This window comes from Arachis ipaensis, chromosome B6 (assembly GCF_059453495.1).
Source record: "Arachis ipaensis isolate K30076 ecotype BB chromosome B6, ASM5945349v1, whole genome shotgun sequence".
Lineage (NCBI taxonomy): Eukaryota > Viridiplantae > Streptophyta > Magnoliopsida > Fabales > Fabaceae > Arachis > Arachis ipaensis.
Window position 1 is genome coordinate 145,218,634 of NC_142441.1, and position 13,687 is coordinate 145,232,320.

Here is a 13,687-nt window from a genome sequence, read left to right on the forward strand (position 1 = left end):
CCATGTGTCATACGGACTACCTGCAGACTCATTGAGGTCCACTGCAAACTGTGGATGGACCTCAAGCTGTTGTGGCTAAACCTTCTACAGCTGTGGTTGGACCACCGGATGCTGAGTCTGGAACTCGGCAATTTGTGGCTGGAACTCTGGCATCTGTAGCCTGTAATGGTGACCATCATCATCGCTTAGCATGGCTGCTATGTCCATATAGAACTATGACTCGCTGACATGATCCTCAATGTCCAAACCCATGGTAGTGGTAGCAAAATGTATGAAAACCTGAGTGCCGACATCCTCAAAGACTTGAGAGCTGGGACCAACGATGAAATTTTTGCTGCGGATCCTAATCCCAACATCTCCAACGCCCACACCATCAGTATGGCCTGTCTTGTCTGCACTAGCGAAACTACCGCTGTCTCCAATCGGTCCACGAGCATCTCTCCCCCCATATCGTCTAGCTCTACCTCAATGAACATGATGATTGCCATTGCCTCCCCTGTGATCACCGCCATCATCCTCATCCATTATGTCGTTTAGCGATCGCCATTCCTGATCGGAGGCACGTGTACCAACACGTCGCCGCCGCTCAACACACCTGTTATCAGGCATGTCCGGCACTTGCACCCTGGCAGATGCCTGAGATGACCCTATGTGACGAGCTTTCTCCGAGATATCCACTGGCCTAGGATCATCAAACACGGCCTCCGGGACAGAACTCAATCAGCCACTCGATGTTACCAGTCAAGGTACTCTGCCGATGGACCTGGATCAGCAACTCTATAGATCTGAAGGATGGAATCAACCCTGTTGTTCTAATGTAGATGCCATGTCTGATAATAAGTGAGGAACCATCAATCTCCACCCCTACCATCCTTCGCAAAGAGCCATTCTATGTTCAGAGCCAGTTGAGGGAGATGTTGTATGCCGCCGAGTTGTGGTACCACTCTATCAACTCGATGCCACTCTATCACGGCAAAATATATCAAGCTCGTGACCGCCTACCATAACTTGCAGTGCTCCTCTGCTTGTATCTCTGGATGAACCACAGCTACCACCTCAGCAGTAGAATAAGGCTCCCACAAAACTGTAAAGGACAAGCTAAGCTTTGAAAACACCATAAAAAGATGCATAATGTGAACTGCAAACCCAATAACAGCAACATCTAAACAACTTACGTGTCGATCACGCAATCTATCCAAAGAAAGACGTATCGGTACCACTCTTTTTTTCCTGGCATCGGAGGTCGGTAGATATGTCGCCCACTTACAATCTTTGTTGTAAGCGTTACATAAAAAAGATAGTACATTAAAATAAACATGTATAACACACAAAACCTTAAATGATACATGGAGGCCAACAGAAATCCAAATGTGTCTAAAGCACTCGTCCTCAGCGTGGAAAGCTACCAGAAAATTCAGGACTATAGTAGCTGATGTGGTCCGGCCAAGTTAATGACATTTTTGTTGGCCACCCGACACATGCATCTATACAACCAGGCCAGCTGAGCCCCAGTTGCAATTGCCCAACTCATCAAGCCTAGCCATAAATTAAACGGTACTCACTGAAGGTGAACTCGGTTCTCATTCTTGTCATCGAAAAGCTAAGTGAATAGTAATATCATAAGGTAAGCACATGTGTATATACTCTATGTATCCTGACTCACATCGGCTGGGAGCACCCGAAATTGCTCATGGAATCATGTGAAGTGGACCATCATCTGTTTGACTTTATTCGGTGGCGGCAGTTCGCCGAATAACTCCTGAAACCATTTTCATGTTTGTCTTCCATCAGGAATGAATTAGTCAAAGTCAGTGAGGCACCACTAACAGCCTCCCCATTAACGGGCAATCTCAAATGATACGCTACGCCTCACAGTGTGATGGCGCACTCTCCGAACAACATGTGAAAGGTGTGCGTCTCAAGGCGCCACCTCTCAATGAATGCGGTCAGCAGAGGTTCATCCGCCTAGAACCAATGATTGTTCAGTCTAGCAAAGTGATACAAACCTGCGGTTTCCAAATATGGTCTGATATGTTCATGTAGAGGCATATTCTGTTGCCTCTGAACACTACAAATACTCCTAGTCGGCTGCATCATGCAAAAAAAAAAATGGTTCTAATCAAATTTTAACAAATAAATCTCTAAACTCTTAATTATTTATAAATTAAATAATTGACAGATAAAAGTTTAACACATTAATTAACAAAAAAATTAATTCGATACTAATCAAATTTTAACATACAAATCACTACCTTATAAATTATTTATACATTAAACAAGTCGCAGATAAAAGTTTAACACATAGATTAACAAAAAATTAATTCGGTACTAATCAAATTTTAACAGATAAATCACTAACGCCTAAATTATTTATAAATTAAATAATTCACAGAAAAAAGACTAACACATAAATTAACAAAAAAATTAATTCGATACTAATCAAATTTTAACAGATAAATTACTAACGCCTAAATTTTTTGTAAATTAAATAATTAAAAAAAAAACTAACACATAAGTTAACAAAAAAATTAAACTGGTACCAATCATATTTTAACATTTAACTCACCAACAACTTCAAATTATTTATAAAAATACCCTAACCACGCATCAAAGTGACATAGGATATGAACGGAACAACAAACAACTAACACATAAAGAGAACAACATTATGGTAGCATTTGTTTTGAGGTACCAAGACAGAGACTGAGAGACTAGAACTCAGTATCATGTTTGTTGGTTCAGAGACTGGTACTAAAATTTCTGTCTCTATCCCTAAAGTTTTGGTATTTCAGTACCTCCAAAAAGTAAGGACACATGGACTAAAATTTTTAGAGATGGAGACTAAAATTTTAAAAACATTTTATACCTAAAATATCCTCATTTCAATTAATTAATTCCAATTTTACCTTTTGTATAAATTAAATTACAGTTTCATTCTTGTTTCAATTTCTGTCTCCCACTTTGCACCAAACAGAATACTGAAATTTATTTCAATCTCTGTCTCTCAGTCTCAGTCTTTCCGTCTCTGTCTCTCCACCAAACACTACCATAAAGAATTAACCTCTTCATTGATGCTTCCAGCCATGTGAGCAAAGTCGTTTAATCGGTACAAACAATCTTGGTTTTCTATGACCCCACCCCGTTAGAGTATCGCTGTCGCCGGATTCTCTCCCAAATCCTCTCAATTCCAATTACTCACACACTCAAGAATGCAATTTTTATGTACAAACTTACCTATTCATAAACTGTGGTAGGGATTTTATGATTTATGTATAAATCCGCCTCTTCATAAATCGTATAGGAGTTTCACGGTTTATGTATAAATGTTCCTCTCTCTAAACTATGGTAAAAGTTCCATAATTTATTTTTTTTTATGAGTAACGGGGCGCAGGCCCAAAGAACCAAGAAAAAACTAGACTACTACCAATCTTGCAAACTTAACACCACTTGCATCAGCAAGAAGGTGATGAAACAAGTATAGAGGGGGCTGCTCGAAGAACTTAACTCCAGCAACTTCTCCTTGACCCTCTTGGCGAGAGCATCCGCGCAGAAATTGGCCTCCTTATAGATATGTTTTACTTCTACGTTATCCATCTTTGCCAAAAGCTCCTTAATCGACCAGATGAGAGAAGAGCTACCATGGCTCTCCAGAGACACCTTCTGAACCAGTGTTACAGCACATCTAGAGTCTGATTCCACCACTAATTTCGTGATCCTTAGCTCAGAAGCTAGCTTAATCCCAACATAGAAGCCCTATAGTTCAGCCATGGTTATGGTACAGGCTCCGATGTTCATAGTGAAACCAGCAATCGTGCGTCCAGCCCAATCCCTAATAATACCCCAGCAAGCGCCTTTGCTACTAGGATAAATGACTGACCCATCTACATTCAATTTAGTCCAACCCCAATTTGGCGCCTCCCATCCAACAAGCTCCTCTCTGGTAAGATTTAGTAAGCTACTACTATGCTTTATTATGCTCACATTAATGTTATAATTTTCTGCAATTTTTTTTATTATTTGGTGAAGTTGATTGTTTGGTAGAGTCTCGTCCCTGAAAATGAAATCATTTCGACACTTTCAGGCTATGTTGCACACTGTGACGAAGATGATGGGCCATAGAGTCCCATACTGCTTTCGAGAGATCAAGGAAAGATTAGTACTAAGCCATTTCTGAAAGGATTGAGAGAAAAAATTTTTCTGCGTATCTCTGTTTATTATGCTAATCCATGCCGTACGGATGTAAGGCAATCGCGTAAGGCGTGGAGCACAGTCTCTTCCTCTCTACAGCATCTTGGACAATCGCTGTTGTCTGTGAAGTTTTTGCTCTTCCTTCTGCTGTTGGAGGCAAAGCTTCATAGGTAAGGAGCCAACAGAAGGTTTTCAAATGCTGAGGTAAGTTATTTTTTCAAAGCAATTTGTATAACCTGTTAGTATTCTCCTTGTTACTGAAAAGAGCCTCATAGGCTGATTTAATTGTAAACCTACTATTTGTTACTGGAAGCCACCCCACAGTGTCTACTCCAATGTCAGGATTGGGGAATTTTAAAATTCTAATGTGCTCTAGAACATCTTCGGGCAAAATCTGACTAATTTTTGTCCAATTCCAAACATTCTGAGAACTAATATAATCGCACAACATTTCGCCAAGCGTTTCTGCATCGAGGTTAATGGTAGCTAAGTCTCTTAATTTGTGAATTCCTGGGATCCAATAGTCCTCCCAAAAAGAAATACTCCGCCACATATTCTGCAAATTAGGTTCCCTTGAAAATTTTTCCAAACCTTTGTTATTCCAATCCAAGCGTTTGAGCTGTTGGTCTTCTTATGGACTTTGGGTATGATTCAGTTTCCTCCCGCATACTTTGCTCTCATCACCTGCACCCATAGGGAATCCCTTTTGTAGATTAAGCCCCAAGCAAGTTTCATAAGAAATAGTTGATTGGTCTCCTGCACCCTTCGAATCCCCGGTTCACCCTCCTCTTTTAGTTTGCAATTTTTCTCGCAACTAGAGATGGACATTTCTATCATCTTCGCTGCTACCCAATAGGAAGTCCCTACAGAATTTATCTACTTTAGCACAAACTGCCATAGGGATCTTCATAGTCTGCATGTAGTAACTAGGAATGGTTGATAACATCGATTGGATAAGGGTGCATCTCCCTACAAAAGATAGAGATTTTTTATTCCAACTAAATAATTTGGTTTGCATGCGGTCAAGAATGAACTGAAAATGACGCTGGTTACACTTCTCTGTGATCAAAGGTACTTCTAAGTATTTTTTCAGATTAGCCATCAGGGTCATTCGAAGCTCCTGACTTAGTTGCTGCCTAATATTATGATTAAAAAAATAGACACAAGACTTGTGGAAGCTGATTCTTTGTCCCGAGTTCTCGTAAAAAGTGTGTAAGGTCTCCTTAATCGTTCGCACTTGTTCGCTAGAAGTTTTAACAAAGAGAACCAAATCATTTTTAGGTCCATTTCTATAAATAGTTATTGGCTCCCTTTCTTTTATTAGCAACTAGTTTATTAATAAGGTGGGATAAACGCTTAACACACAGAATAAAAAGATAAGGTGAGAGAGGATCTCCCTGTCTAATCCCTCTGGTTGGGGAGAACGTCTTAGAGAGTGATCCATTTCAAAGGAGATTCATGGTGGGGGTAAAAATGCAATGGACAATGATATTAATGATTCCTTCTGAGATACTGACGTCTTTTAGAGTATCCATCAAAAAATTTCGGTTTTACCTATCGTAGGCTTTCTTCAGGTCAATTTTTATAGCCATGATTCATTTTTCTTGATTTTTACTACGCATGATGTAAACCATCTCTTGTACCACTAGAATATTGTCTGCACTTATTCTGCCAAAATTAAATTAGATTGAGTATTAGAATGTGTAAATGATAACATGTAATATGAATTCTATAGTTTGTATAAATTTAAAATAAGATACATATATAATTAGTTTAAAATTATTGCATTTGTATAAATATAAATCTTAAATATTTTATGAACTATGTTATGTGTATACTAAAATCAGCTATCAAAATCAGTCACTAGTATAAAATACATGCTGAAATATAAATACACGTTAAAAATAAATTAAATCACACATATATTTATACACAAATATATTAGTGACTGATTTTAATGTACAAATAGTATTTTTGATATTTTATTTAGGTAAATTATCCTTAAAAATATGTGATTCCTCTAATCTTGCCATTGATACTGTAGTTATAAATAGTTCAATTTTTCTTAAATAAAAAATTAATCTTAAACTGCATGTTTCTACCGACACCCCCCCATTGGTCTCTCTTCTCTTCTCTCGGATCCAATCAACCCAAATCTCGAAGCCCTAACCTCCTCTCGTCACGCTGCACTCGCCATCGACGTCGCCGTCGCCACCTCACCACCGCTAAACCCCGAATGTTCTCTCTTCTGCACCTACCGCTGTTTTGGGTCGGATCACCAGCTCAGGAAGCAAGGATTAGAGGAAGATGTTGTCGTCGCCCATGAGGTAGCCGCCGTTGTCGCCGCCGTCCAAGTCCACTGTTTGGGTGCGATTCGTTTTTACCTTTCCTTATAATCTTCATTTTTCTGCTTCTGAGTACGATGCAAGATTATAACTCCCATAAATTCCTTCTCTAGAATTCTTAGTTACTAATTTCAGCTTTTGTGTTTCGTTAATCACATTTTTGTTTCCTCTTGCTCTGTTCAAGACTTTAGCTCAAAAATCATTACCCTATCCAACAGTGTTTCTTCATTGACCGAGCTTGTTCCCTAAGGTTCTTTTCTCCCTAGGGATGATATTTGACCGGAAGATTGTGTTGGAGTTCTAGCACTGTTAATATTTCAAATTAGTTCATGATTACTTCAACATGTGCTATTTTGTTCGCTTTAGTATTAATCTTTGATCTGCTTTTATAATATGACTAGTTGAGCTGTTTATGTAGCCTTATATTAAGTTGAAAGTGAGGAAATTTTGTCTGGTTGGTCTAAACAGAACACAGCAAGGTGTATATTTTTGAGACTCGTGGAGGCTTTGTTTTGGGGTATACTAATCAATTTGTGTTCACTTTTTATGACCAAGTGTTGTGGTTTTTCCAATGGTGTATTTGATGATAGTGCAGTGGTACGCCAATTACAACTGAAATATTTTACATCAACTTTGTTTGATATTAATATATGAAAGATGATATAATAAAGCTTATGATTAGACTTCTTATCATTTTTGTCTTCGCTTGATATCTATTTGAGTTCTCTTTGTTAATGACTTCCTGTTAAGAAACTTTGAGGGTATGTTGATTTTGTTTTTGTTTTGGTTTTGTATTCTGGTAATAGTGATGCTGATGTGAATTCTCAGTAAGTTGGTAGATTTTTCCTATAGCTAATTGCATCACTATTAGCCTATTATTCACATTTTGTATGTGGATCAGGGTTTAGAAGGCCACAGTTTGAGGAATATTTGGCATCGTGTTCTGTGCATGAGATTATAAGGCAGTTTATTTGCAACTTGCTGATTTACGTCAGAAGCTCCAATAATGGCTGGAATAGCTATACTTCTAGACCTGTGGAGGAAAAACCAAAACTTTGGCTCTGGTTTGCACTCTCCACAACCCTTTCAGTCTTCTGCCTTTTTCTCTGCCTCTGCTGCTGTTGGTGCTGCAGCTTCCTTTGCTGCTGGTACCACTGGCTTTGCCTCAAGGGCTTTTTTTGGGTATGCTCTTCTGCCTCCATTTGTCTATACAGTCATTCTTGTTATATGGATGGATAATGAATTTACTTTGTTGTGGATATGGGTATAAAATATAAGAGAATACATGATTACTTTTTTATATTTGATTTGGCATTTGGATGTTGGAAAATTAAGCTGTTTTTCATAATGGGTTTTTGGAGATTTAGCAAGCTGATTTCAAGATGTTGTTTATTTATTTATGTTTTACAAATTTGGACAAGTTGCAATTGTTTAAAGACTTATTTACGAGGTAGTAAAAAATTCTTAGATTTAAAGAATGTCATAACTTTGAACTGTTTCCACGTTTTGAATCTTTAAGCTGATTTATTATTGAAAGTATATATAGACATAGGGGATTTAAATTGTAGGCTATTAAAGTTGTTAGAATGGAATTGCAGACAAACCTGGACAGGGGTAAATGAATTTCATCGACCTTCTATGGTCTTGTCTACTCTTCGTTACAATCAATAATGCTGTTGTCTATTCTACTGTGGTTAACCTTGAGCAACTAGCATATGTATTTCAAGAGTCTTTCCACTTGAATTTCAGGTCGCCAGTTGCTTATTGCGATGCTGGTGCAGCAGTATCTGAAGATTATATTTCTGGTCTACAAAGTGCTTCTAAAGGGATTTATAATAATGATGGTTCTCTAAGATATAGTACTACCAAACACTACAATGTGGAGCTTAAGCCTCTATTCTCTGCTTTTGAATTTAGGCCTTTGATGATGACATCCCTAAGGTCATTCTTAATGTTCTATTTGCCTCTTTTGGAGCCTCGTGCTGAAATGGAAGATGACGATTTCCTTGAGGAGAGGGAAGAGCAGCCGACTGATCTGGTTGTCCCCTTCAAGAAATCAGTGAAGCAAATCATCCGTGAGGTGTGATTTTATTTATCCTTCTTTGTCTATTCTTTGTTCAGCCAATTATTTACTAGAAATATTCATAATTTATGAAATTGATGAGTGTGTTTGTCATTTATTATTAGTGGCAATGATGTTTCGCTGTTAGGATATCCTATCTCTGATTTCTATAAGCCTCCTTGTCATCATACATAGGTAGATGATCATGTTAGGGAGTGGATCCTCAATTTTTTTTCTCTCAATTTTTTTCTATAACCATTCAATATCTTCTTTCACATATTTTCTCTTGGTCCCACTTAAAGAATGTAAGGTGAGAGATCACACTTTACCAAACAATTGAGGGGAAAAAATTGAGAGGATCCATTCCCTATGGTATTCAACGCAGACAGCATGTGTTTGATTACTAAACCAGGCTTTTGATTTGACATATGGAATTTAGCAAATGAGTATACCACCATTTTGACCCTTCAAATTCTGTTTTTGACAAAATGCACCCCCTAAAGAAATGCTATCGTGGCCCCCCAAAGATTAGTTTTATCTTACAAATTGCACTAGATATTTATTAGCTTAGGGAGCCACGATGGTGGTTCATTCTTGGCAAATTTTCGAACTTCTATACATTCAACAGTAACAAACACTGGGTATTTGTAGTTCACACTTAAAGCAGGGTAGTAGCCCTTGGTTTAAAATTGTTTCAGTAACACACAAACATCTGAAATTTTTGTCAATATGTGACTGCACTTTAATAAGCATGACGATGATTGGTTTTGCTATTTTGACAATTCAAAGTTCAACAATTTTGATCGAGTGTAATAAAGGTGTCGGTCCACAAATTCTCTCTCACTTTTTCTATTCAAATGTTGCAAACTATTAAGAAATTACAGACACTTTAAACTAAAGTTTCAAACTATTTACAGAAGTTAAAGTATTCAGAAATTACAGACAGTTTAAATTTCATTGATGTTTCAATCTATTTGCAAAGTTAAGAAGAAAACTTTTTGGTATATACAACTTTGAGTTGTCGAAATAACATTTCTGTTTTTGAATGGTGCTAATTGACAAAAACATAAGAAGCAACCCATAATGTAAGTATAGCAATCCATCTCTGGCTTTCCATCCATGCTATTGACCTTGTTTATCATATAGCTGACCTATGTAATATGCTCTAGGATGCTAATTTCTAATCTGAGTCCAAATTTGTTGCTGATCAGTTAATCTAAGTTACTTAGAATATAACATTAACTAGGAATAATTTTAATAAAATCCTGACATGGTTATGGTGGTCAGTGCTGTAAGCTTCAGAAGACCTCCATCTCTATCATATTGCATATATCTATTCCAAGTATAATCTACATCTATTTATTATAGGTGTGCCCATGCTATCAAATGTTATGCAAACTTCATTTTCTATGAAGTATTTACAATTATATATGTAAGATTGCACAAATTCGCTCATATTAGTTTATTCGACTCTTTTCCCCGAATCTAATTAGCCTCCTCAGACATCTAGCGTTGGAGATTAAATGCATACTTATTCACTGCTAGTTTGTTGTTATTGTTATTAATGAAATTAGATTTAAATAATTCATCTTCATTCGATACTCCTCCACACTAATCTTTTTGCTGTTGATAGATACGATGTATTGGGTAATTCCCAAGTAAATAGGTTTGGTTCCCTTGGCTTTTACACCCTGCTATGTGGGAAATTTCCATTGCATTTCTCAGTTCTCATAACGTTTAAATTTAGTTGGTAATTGTGTCTTGCATGCCTTTACAGACAACCGTTGTGACGACTAGAAGGATTTTAGAAAGAATTGCTGTTCATTATGTTTCAGAAAGAATGGCATGGAAAATTCTTAAAGGTATGTACACTAGAACTAATTTCAAGTTCTGCCACATTATTGGTTATGGAATGGCAAAAAAGTGTACGAATAATTTGAAGCGAAGGTTTGGAATGACAAAGGGAGGGACACCTTCCTTGCAACTTGACATGTATATACTCCCCTACTTTAAATTTATTGAACAACCATTCAATTACTAATCACACTCTCTAATCATTTGTATATACTCTTTGCACATACATACCCAAAAGTAATTACTATTTTCCACGAAAAGAATATTTTATTTTATTCTTTCCTAGAAAAATGTCTTGGATAGATATATCAATTAAATTTTAGTTGTAGTGTCTGATTTATATTGTGTGATCTCTTGTCTTCTTTTTCTTTCTCATTGCAATGAAGTTCATTGTATGATCTCCAAAAAATCTTACAGTAGTTGGTGTTGATTTCCTGAACAGATGTCCCTAAATCAGCTTCTCGCAAGGCTGCGAGGAATATGCCTTATCATGTTTACTTCTATTGTGTTAGCAGAACAACTTTTCGAGGTCAAAACACCCTTACTTAATCATCTTTTAGTCTTGAGAAGTTGAGATTGCCTAACTTTTGACTTGCATTTATTTTTTGCCGACTATCTGTTCGTTGTTTACAGGACACATGCTTGGAGTTGCAGCATCATGGATTGTCCAAGTAGGCATTGACATGTACCGGTTTTTTAAATCGATTTTCAAGTCCCCAGATGATGAGGGTAACAATGTTGACAAATCCGAGCAAGTTGCAATTCTTGGGCAGAGAATTTTTGTTGCTACGGTTAGGTGTTCGTCATCTCTAATATTCGCTTCCATAGGAGCTGGCATCGGTGCTATCCTTATTCGTCCATCACTTGGCCAGTGGATTGGTAAGTGTTGAACAAATGCAAAAACCTACTTGATTGTTTGATAATGTTTTTCTTTCCAATGCTTAGTATACTTTTTTTTTCTTACCTAAGGTTTCATTATATCTTTTGTTCTTTCTAATTTTTCATTCGTTTTTTTTTCTCTCCAGGGTGTGCTGCTGGTGATTTGGCTGGTCCCGTTATTGTAGCATACTTTGCCGATCAACTATTTCAAGTGAAATTTTGCTAATTATATTTTCTGAAAGATTCTTTACCAGCTTCCATTGACTGCCATCTCATAAATTTTCCTCTTCCATACGCCTCATCTAATTGAGTCATTGCAGTTGCCATTATAACAAGTATGTTTTATTGTATTTCATTAGATGTTGGAAATTCATATTTTTACAATAGATGGGGTTTTTAATTGGTTCGATAATGTGGGAAAACACATTGTCTAGTGGGGTGATTATTTTTAGAGCAATCCTATACTACAAAACGCTGGGTTATTATATGTAAAATCCAATTTAATATAAAATCGTTTAGTGGTAAGGTCGACGGAATAACTATAGTCTATACATAGTGTGTGCTTGAGAGTTGAGATAGAAGCAAAAGCTCTTTCAAGGATTGGTTTAGTGATTAGTGGGTTGCAAGAGCTTCATATTGTTTATCTGGCTTCTATATTTGATTTAGGTTGGTATTATGTAGATTTATTATTCTTTTTCTTTTAATTTACGAACGGTTTTCAATCAAATTTTCTTTATTGAAAAAATATTATAATGCAAACAAAAAAAAAATCACTTAGTGAAAATGCAGAGATGGGAGTTTTTAAAATGCCATTATTTATTCATATTTATGACACACCGAATTTTCTCTTCCAAAATTGTGTCTAGAATACTTAACTTTCTACCCAAGAGATGCAATTTCGTTATGAACGAGACTTTTTTTTATATAATTTGCCTAAAGGATTTGACTTTTTCTTCTCTGTATAATTTGATCCATAACAAAATTCAGTAGGAGTAATCTTAGTACTTCGCTATTTTTGTGTGTGTGTGTGTTTGTTTGTTTTTTTTTTTTTTTTGGCATTAGAACTGTGAAATTCATCGATGGACAATGAACTAAAGTATGAACATTAGCAGGAACACGTGGAAATAAAATAGAGAAGAAATTTTTATGCCCGAGAATTGGAAGGGAAGCAGTGACCAACACGAGCACTGAATTAAGTTTTATATTATATTTAATGTAAAAGTTATAAAATTAAATTAAGATTTATTTATTATATTAAGATTATAAAATAAAAAAGTTTTTATTAAATATATAAAAAATTTAGGAGATTGTTGTGTTAACCAAACATGCATGCCTTCTGCCGTTATTATGGTTAAGTTTATGTTTCGGAGCAATGAAAAAGAAAGAATGGAAGGGAATGTGTTACCATGGTAATTATTTATTGTAATTTTCTTTAAACTTTTTTTGGGAAAAATTAAGAAATATTTTTAATAATAACGAAATTTGCAAATGAAATGGAGGACGAAAGAATCTTAATAAAAATAGTAAACCATAAAAAGATATCACAATGACGATCTCTCCTATATAATCAATCTATTTGAATGCTTTGATGCCAAAGGCAAATATGCATGAATGCAAACAAGAGTGAGAAAGCAACCATGACAGCTGCAACCTCTCCAAGAAAATCATGTTTGAATCCAAACTAGTCCTCACAAATTCTTCAATACTTAGATGACTATTATCAAGATTCTCCATTATATTGGGAAACCACCATATAAGGTCCATGCCACGGGGCAAATCCAATAGTACCACTTCCACTATATGGGTATTCTCTTTTTGATTTGTTTACAATTTTTTTTTGTTAGCCAATACATTACTCTTGCATAAAGCGGGATTCGAATCCACAACACTCGTTTAAACAAATGAGTGAGCTGTCATTCGATCAATTTAAATTGGTTAATTTGCTTACAGATTAGTTCATAGTGAGTTTTTCCAAAAATATCTTCATTAAAATTAAATGATCATCTCTGTTATTTTTTTATTTTAAAAGGTAAAATTTATGTTAGTTTTAGATCTAAATTAATTTATATTTGATATCAATATATAATATTTTTTTTTGAGTTTTCTGGCCCCACCCAAGAAACTAATATTATCTTTTAATTTTTTTAATCTTTTAAATGCACGGTTAGTAGAAAAAGAAAATTTTGGTTAATATTAATTCAAATGCAAAATAAATACAAAAAAATGTTCATCGATTATCATTTCTCTAATTTTTATGGCAAGGTTTTTCCATCTTTTAATGTTTATTTTATTTTGGATTGCGTACAACTGGTTTTTATAGTATAATATTTTTTCAATACTTTACGTTTTATTTTGGTTG

At 35.8% G+C, this 13,687-nt stretch overlaps 1 protein-coding gene across 1 annotated transcript; it reads left to right on the plus strand.

Annotated features, from left to right (window-relative positions):
* The first annotated feature begins 6,222 nt into the window (after positions 1 to 6,222).
* Positions 6,223 to 11,864, plus strand: LOC107605120 (uncharacterized). Its single transcript, XM_016306871.3, has 7 exons — positions 6,223 to 6,555; positions 7,435 to 7,715; positions 8,283 to 8,613; positions 10,373 to 10,457; positions 10,892 to 10,978; positions 11,083 to 11,328; positions 11,475 to 11,864. The coding sequence occupies exons 2-7, from the start codon at positions 7,540 to 7,542 to the stop codon at positions 11,552 to 11,554; spliced, it is 1,005 nt and encodes a 334-aa protein (XP_016162357.1). The 5' UTR covers positions 6,223 to 6,555; positions 7,435 to 7,539; the 3' UTR covers positions 11,555 to 11,864.
* Positions 11,865 to 13,687: the final 1,823 nt, after the last annotated feature.

Excerpts from the sequence above, each read along its gene's own strand:
- LOC107605120 (XM_016306871.3), top strand. The coding sequence starts at position 7,540 with ATGGCTGGAATAGCTATACTTCTAGACCTGTGGAGGAAAAACCAAAAC. Across the intron at positions 10,458-10,891 it reads GGCATGGAAAATTCTTAAAG|ATGTCCCTAAATCAGCTTCT; the intron begins GTATGTACACTA and ends TTTCCTGAACAG. Across the intron at positions 10,979-11,082 it reads TAGCAGAACAACTTTTCGAG|GACACATGCTTGGAGTTGCA; the intron begins GTCAAAACACCC and ends CGTTGTTTACAG.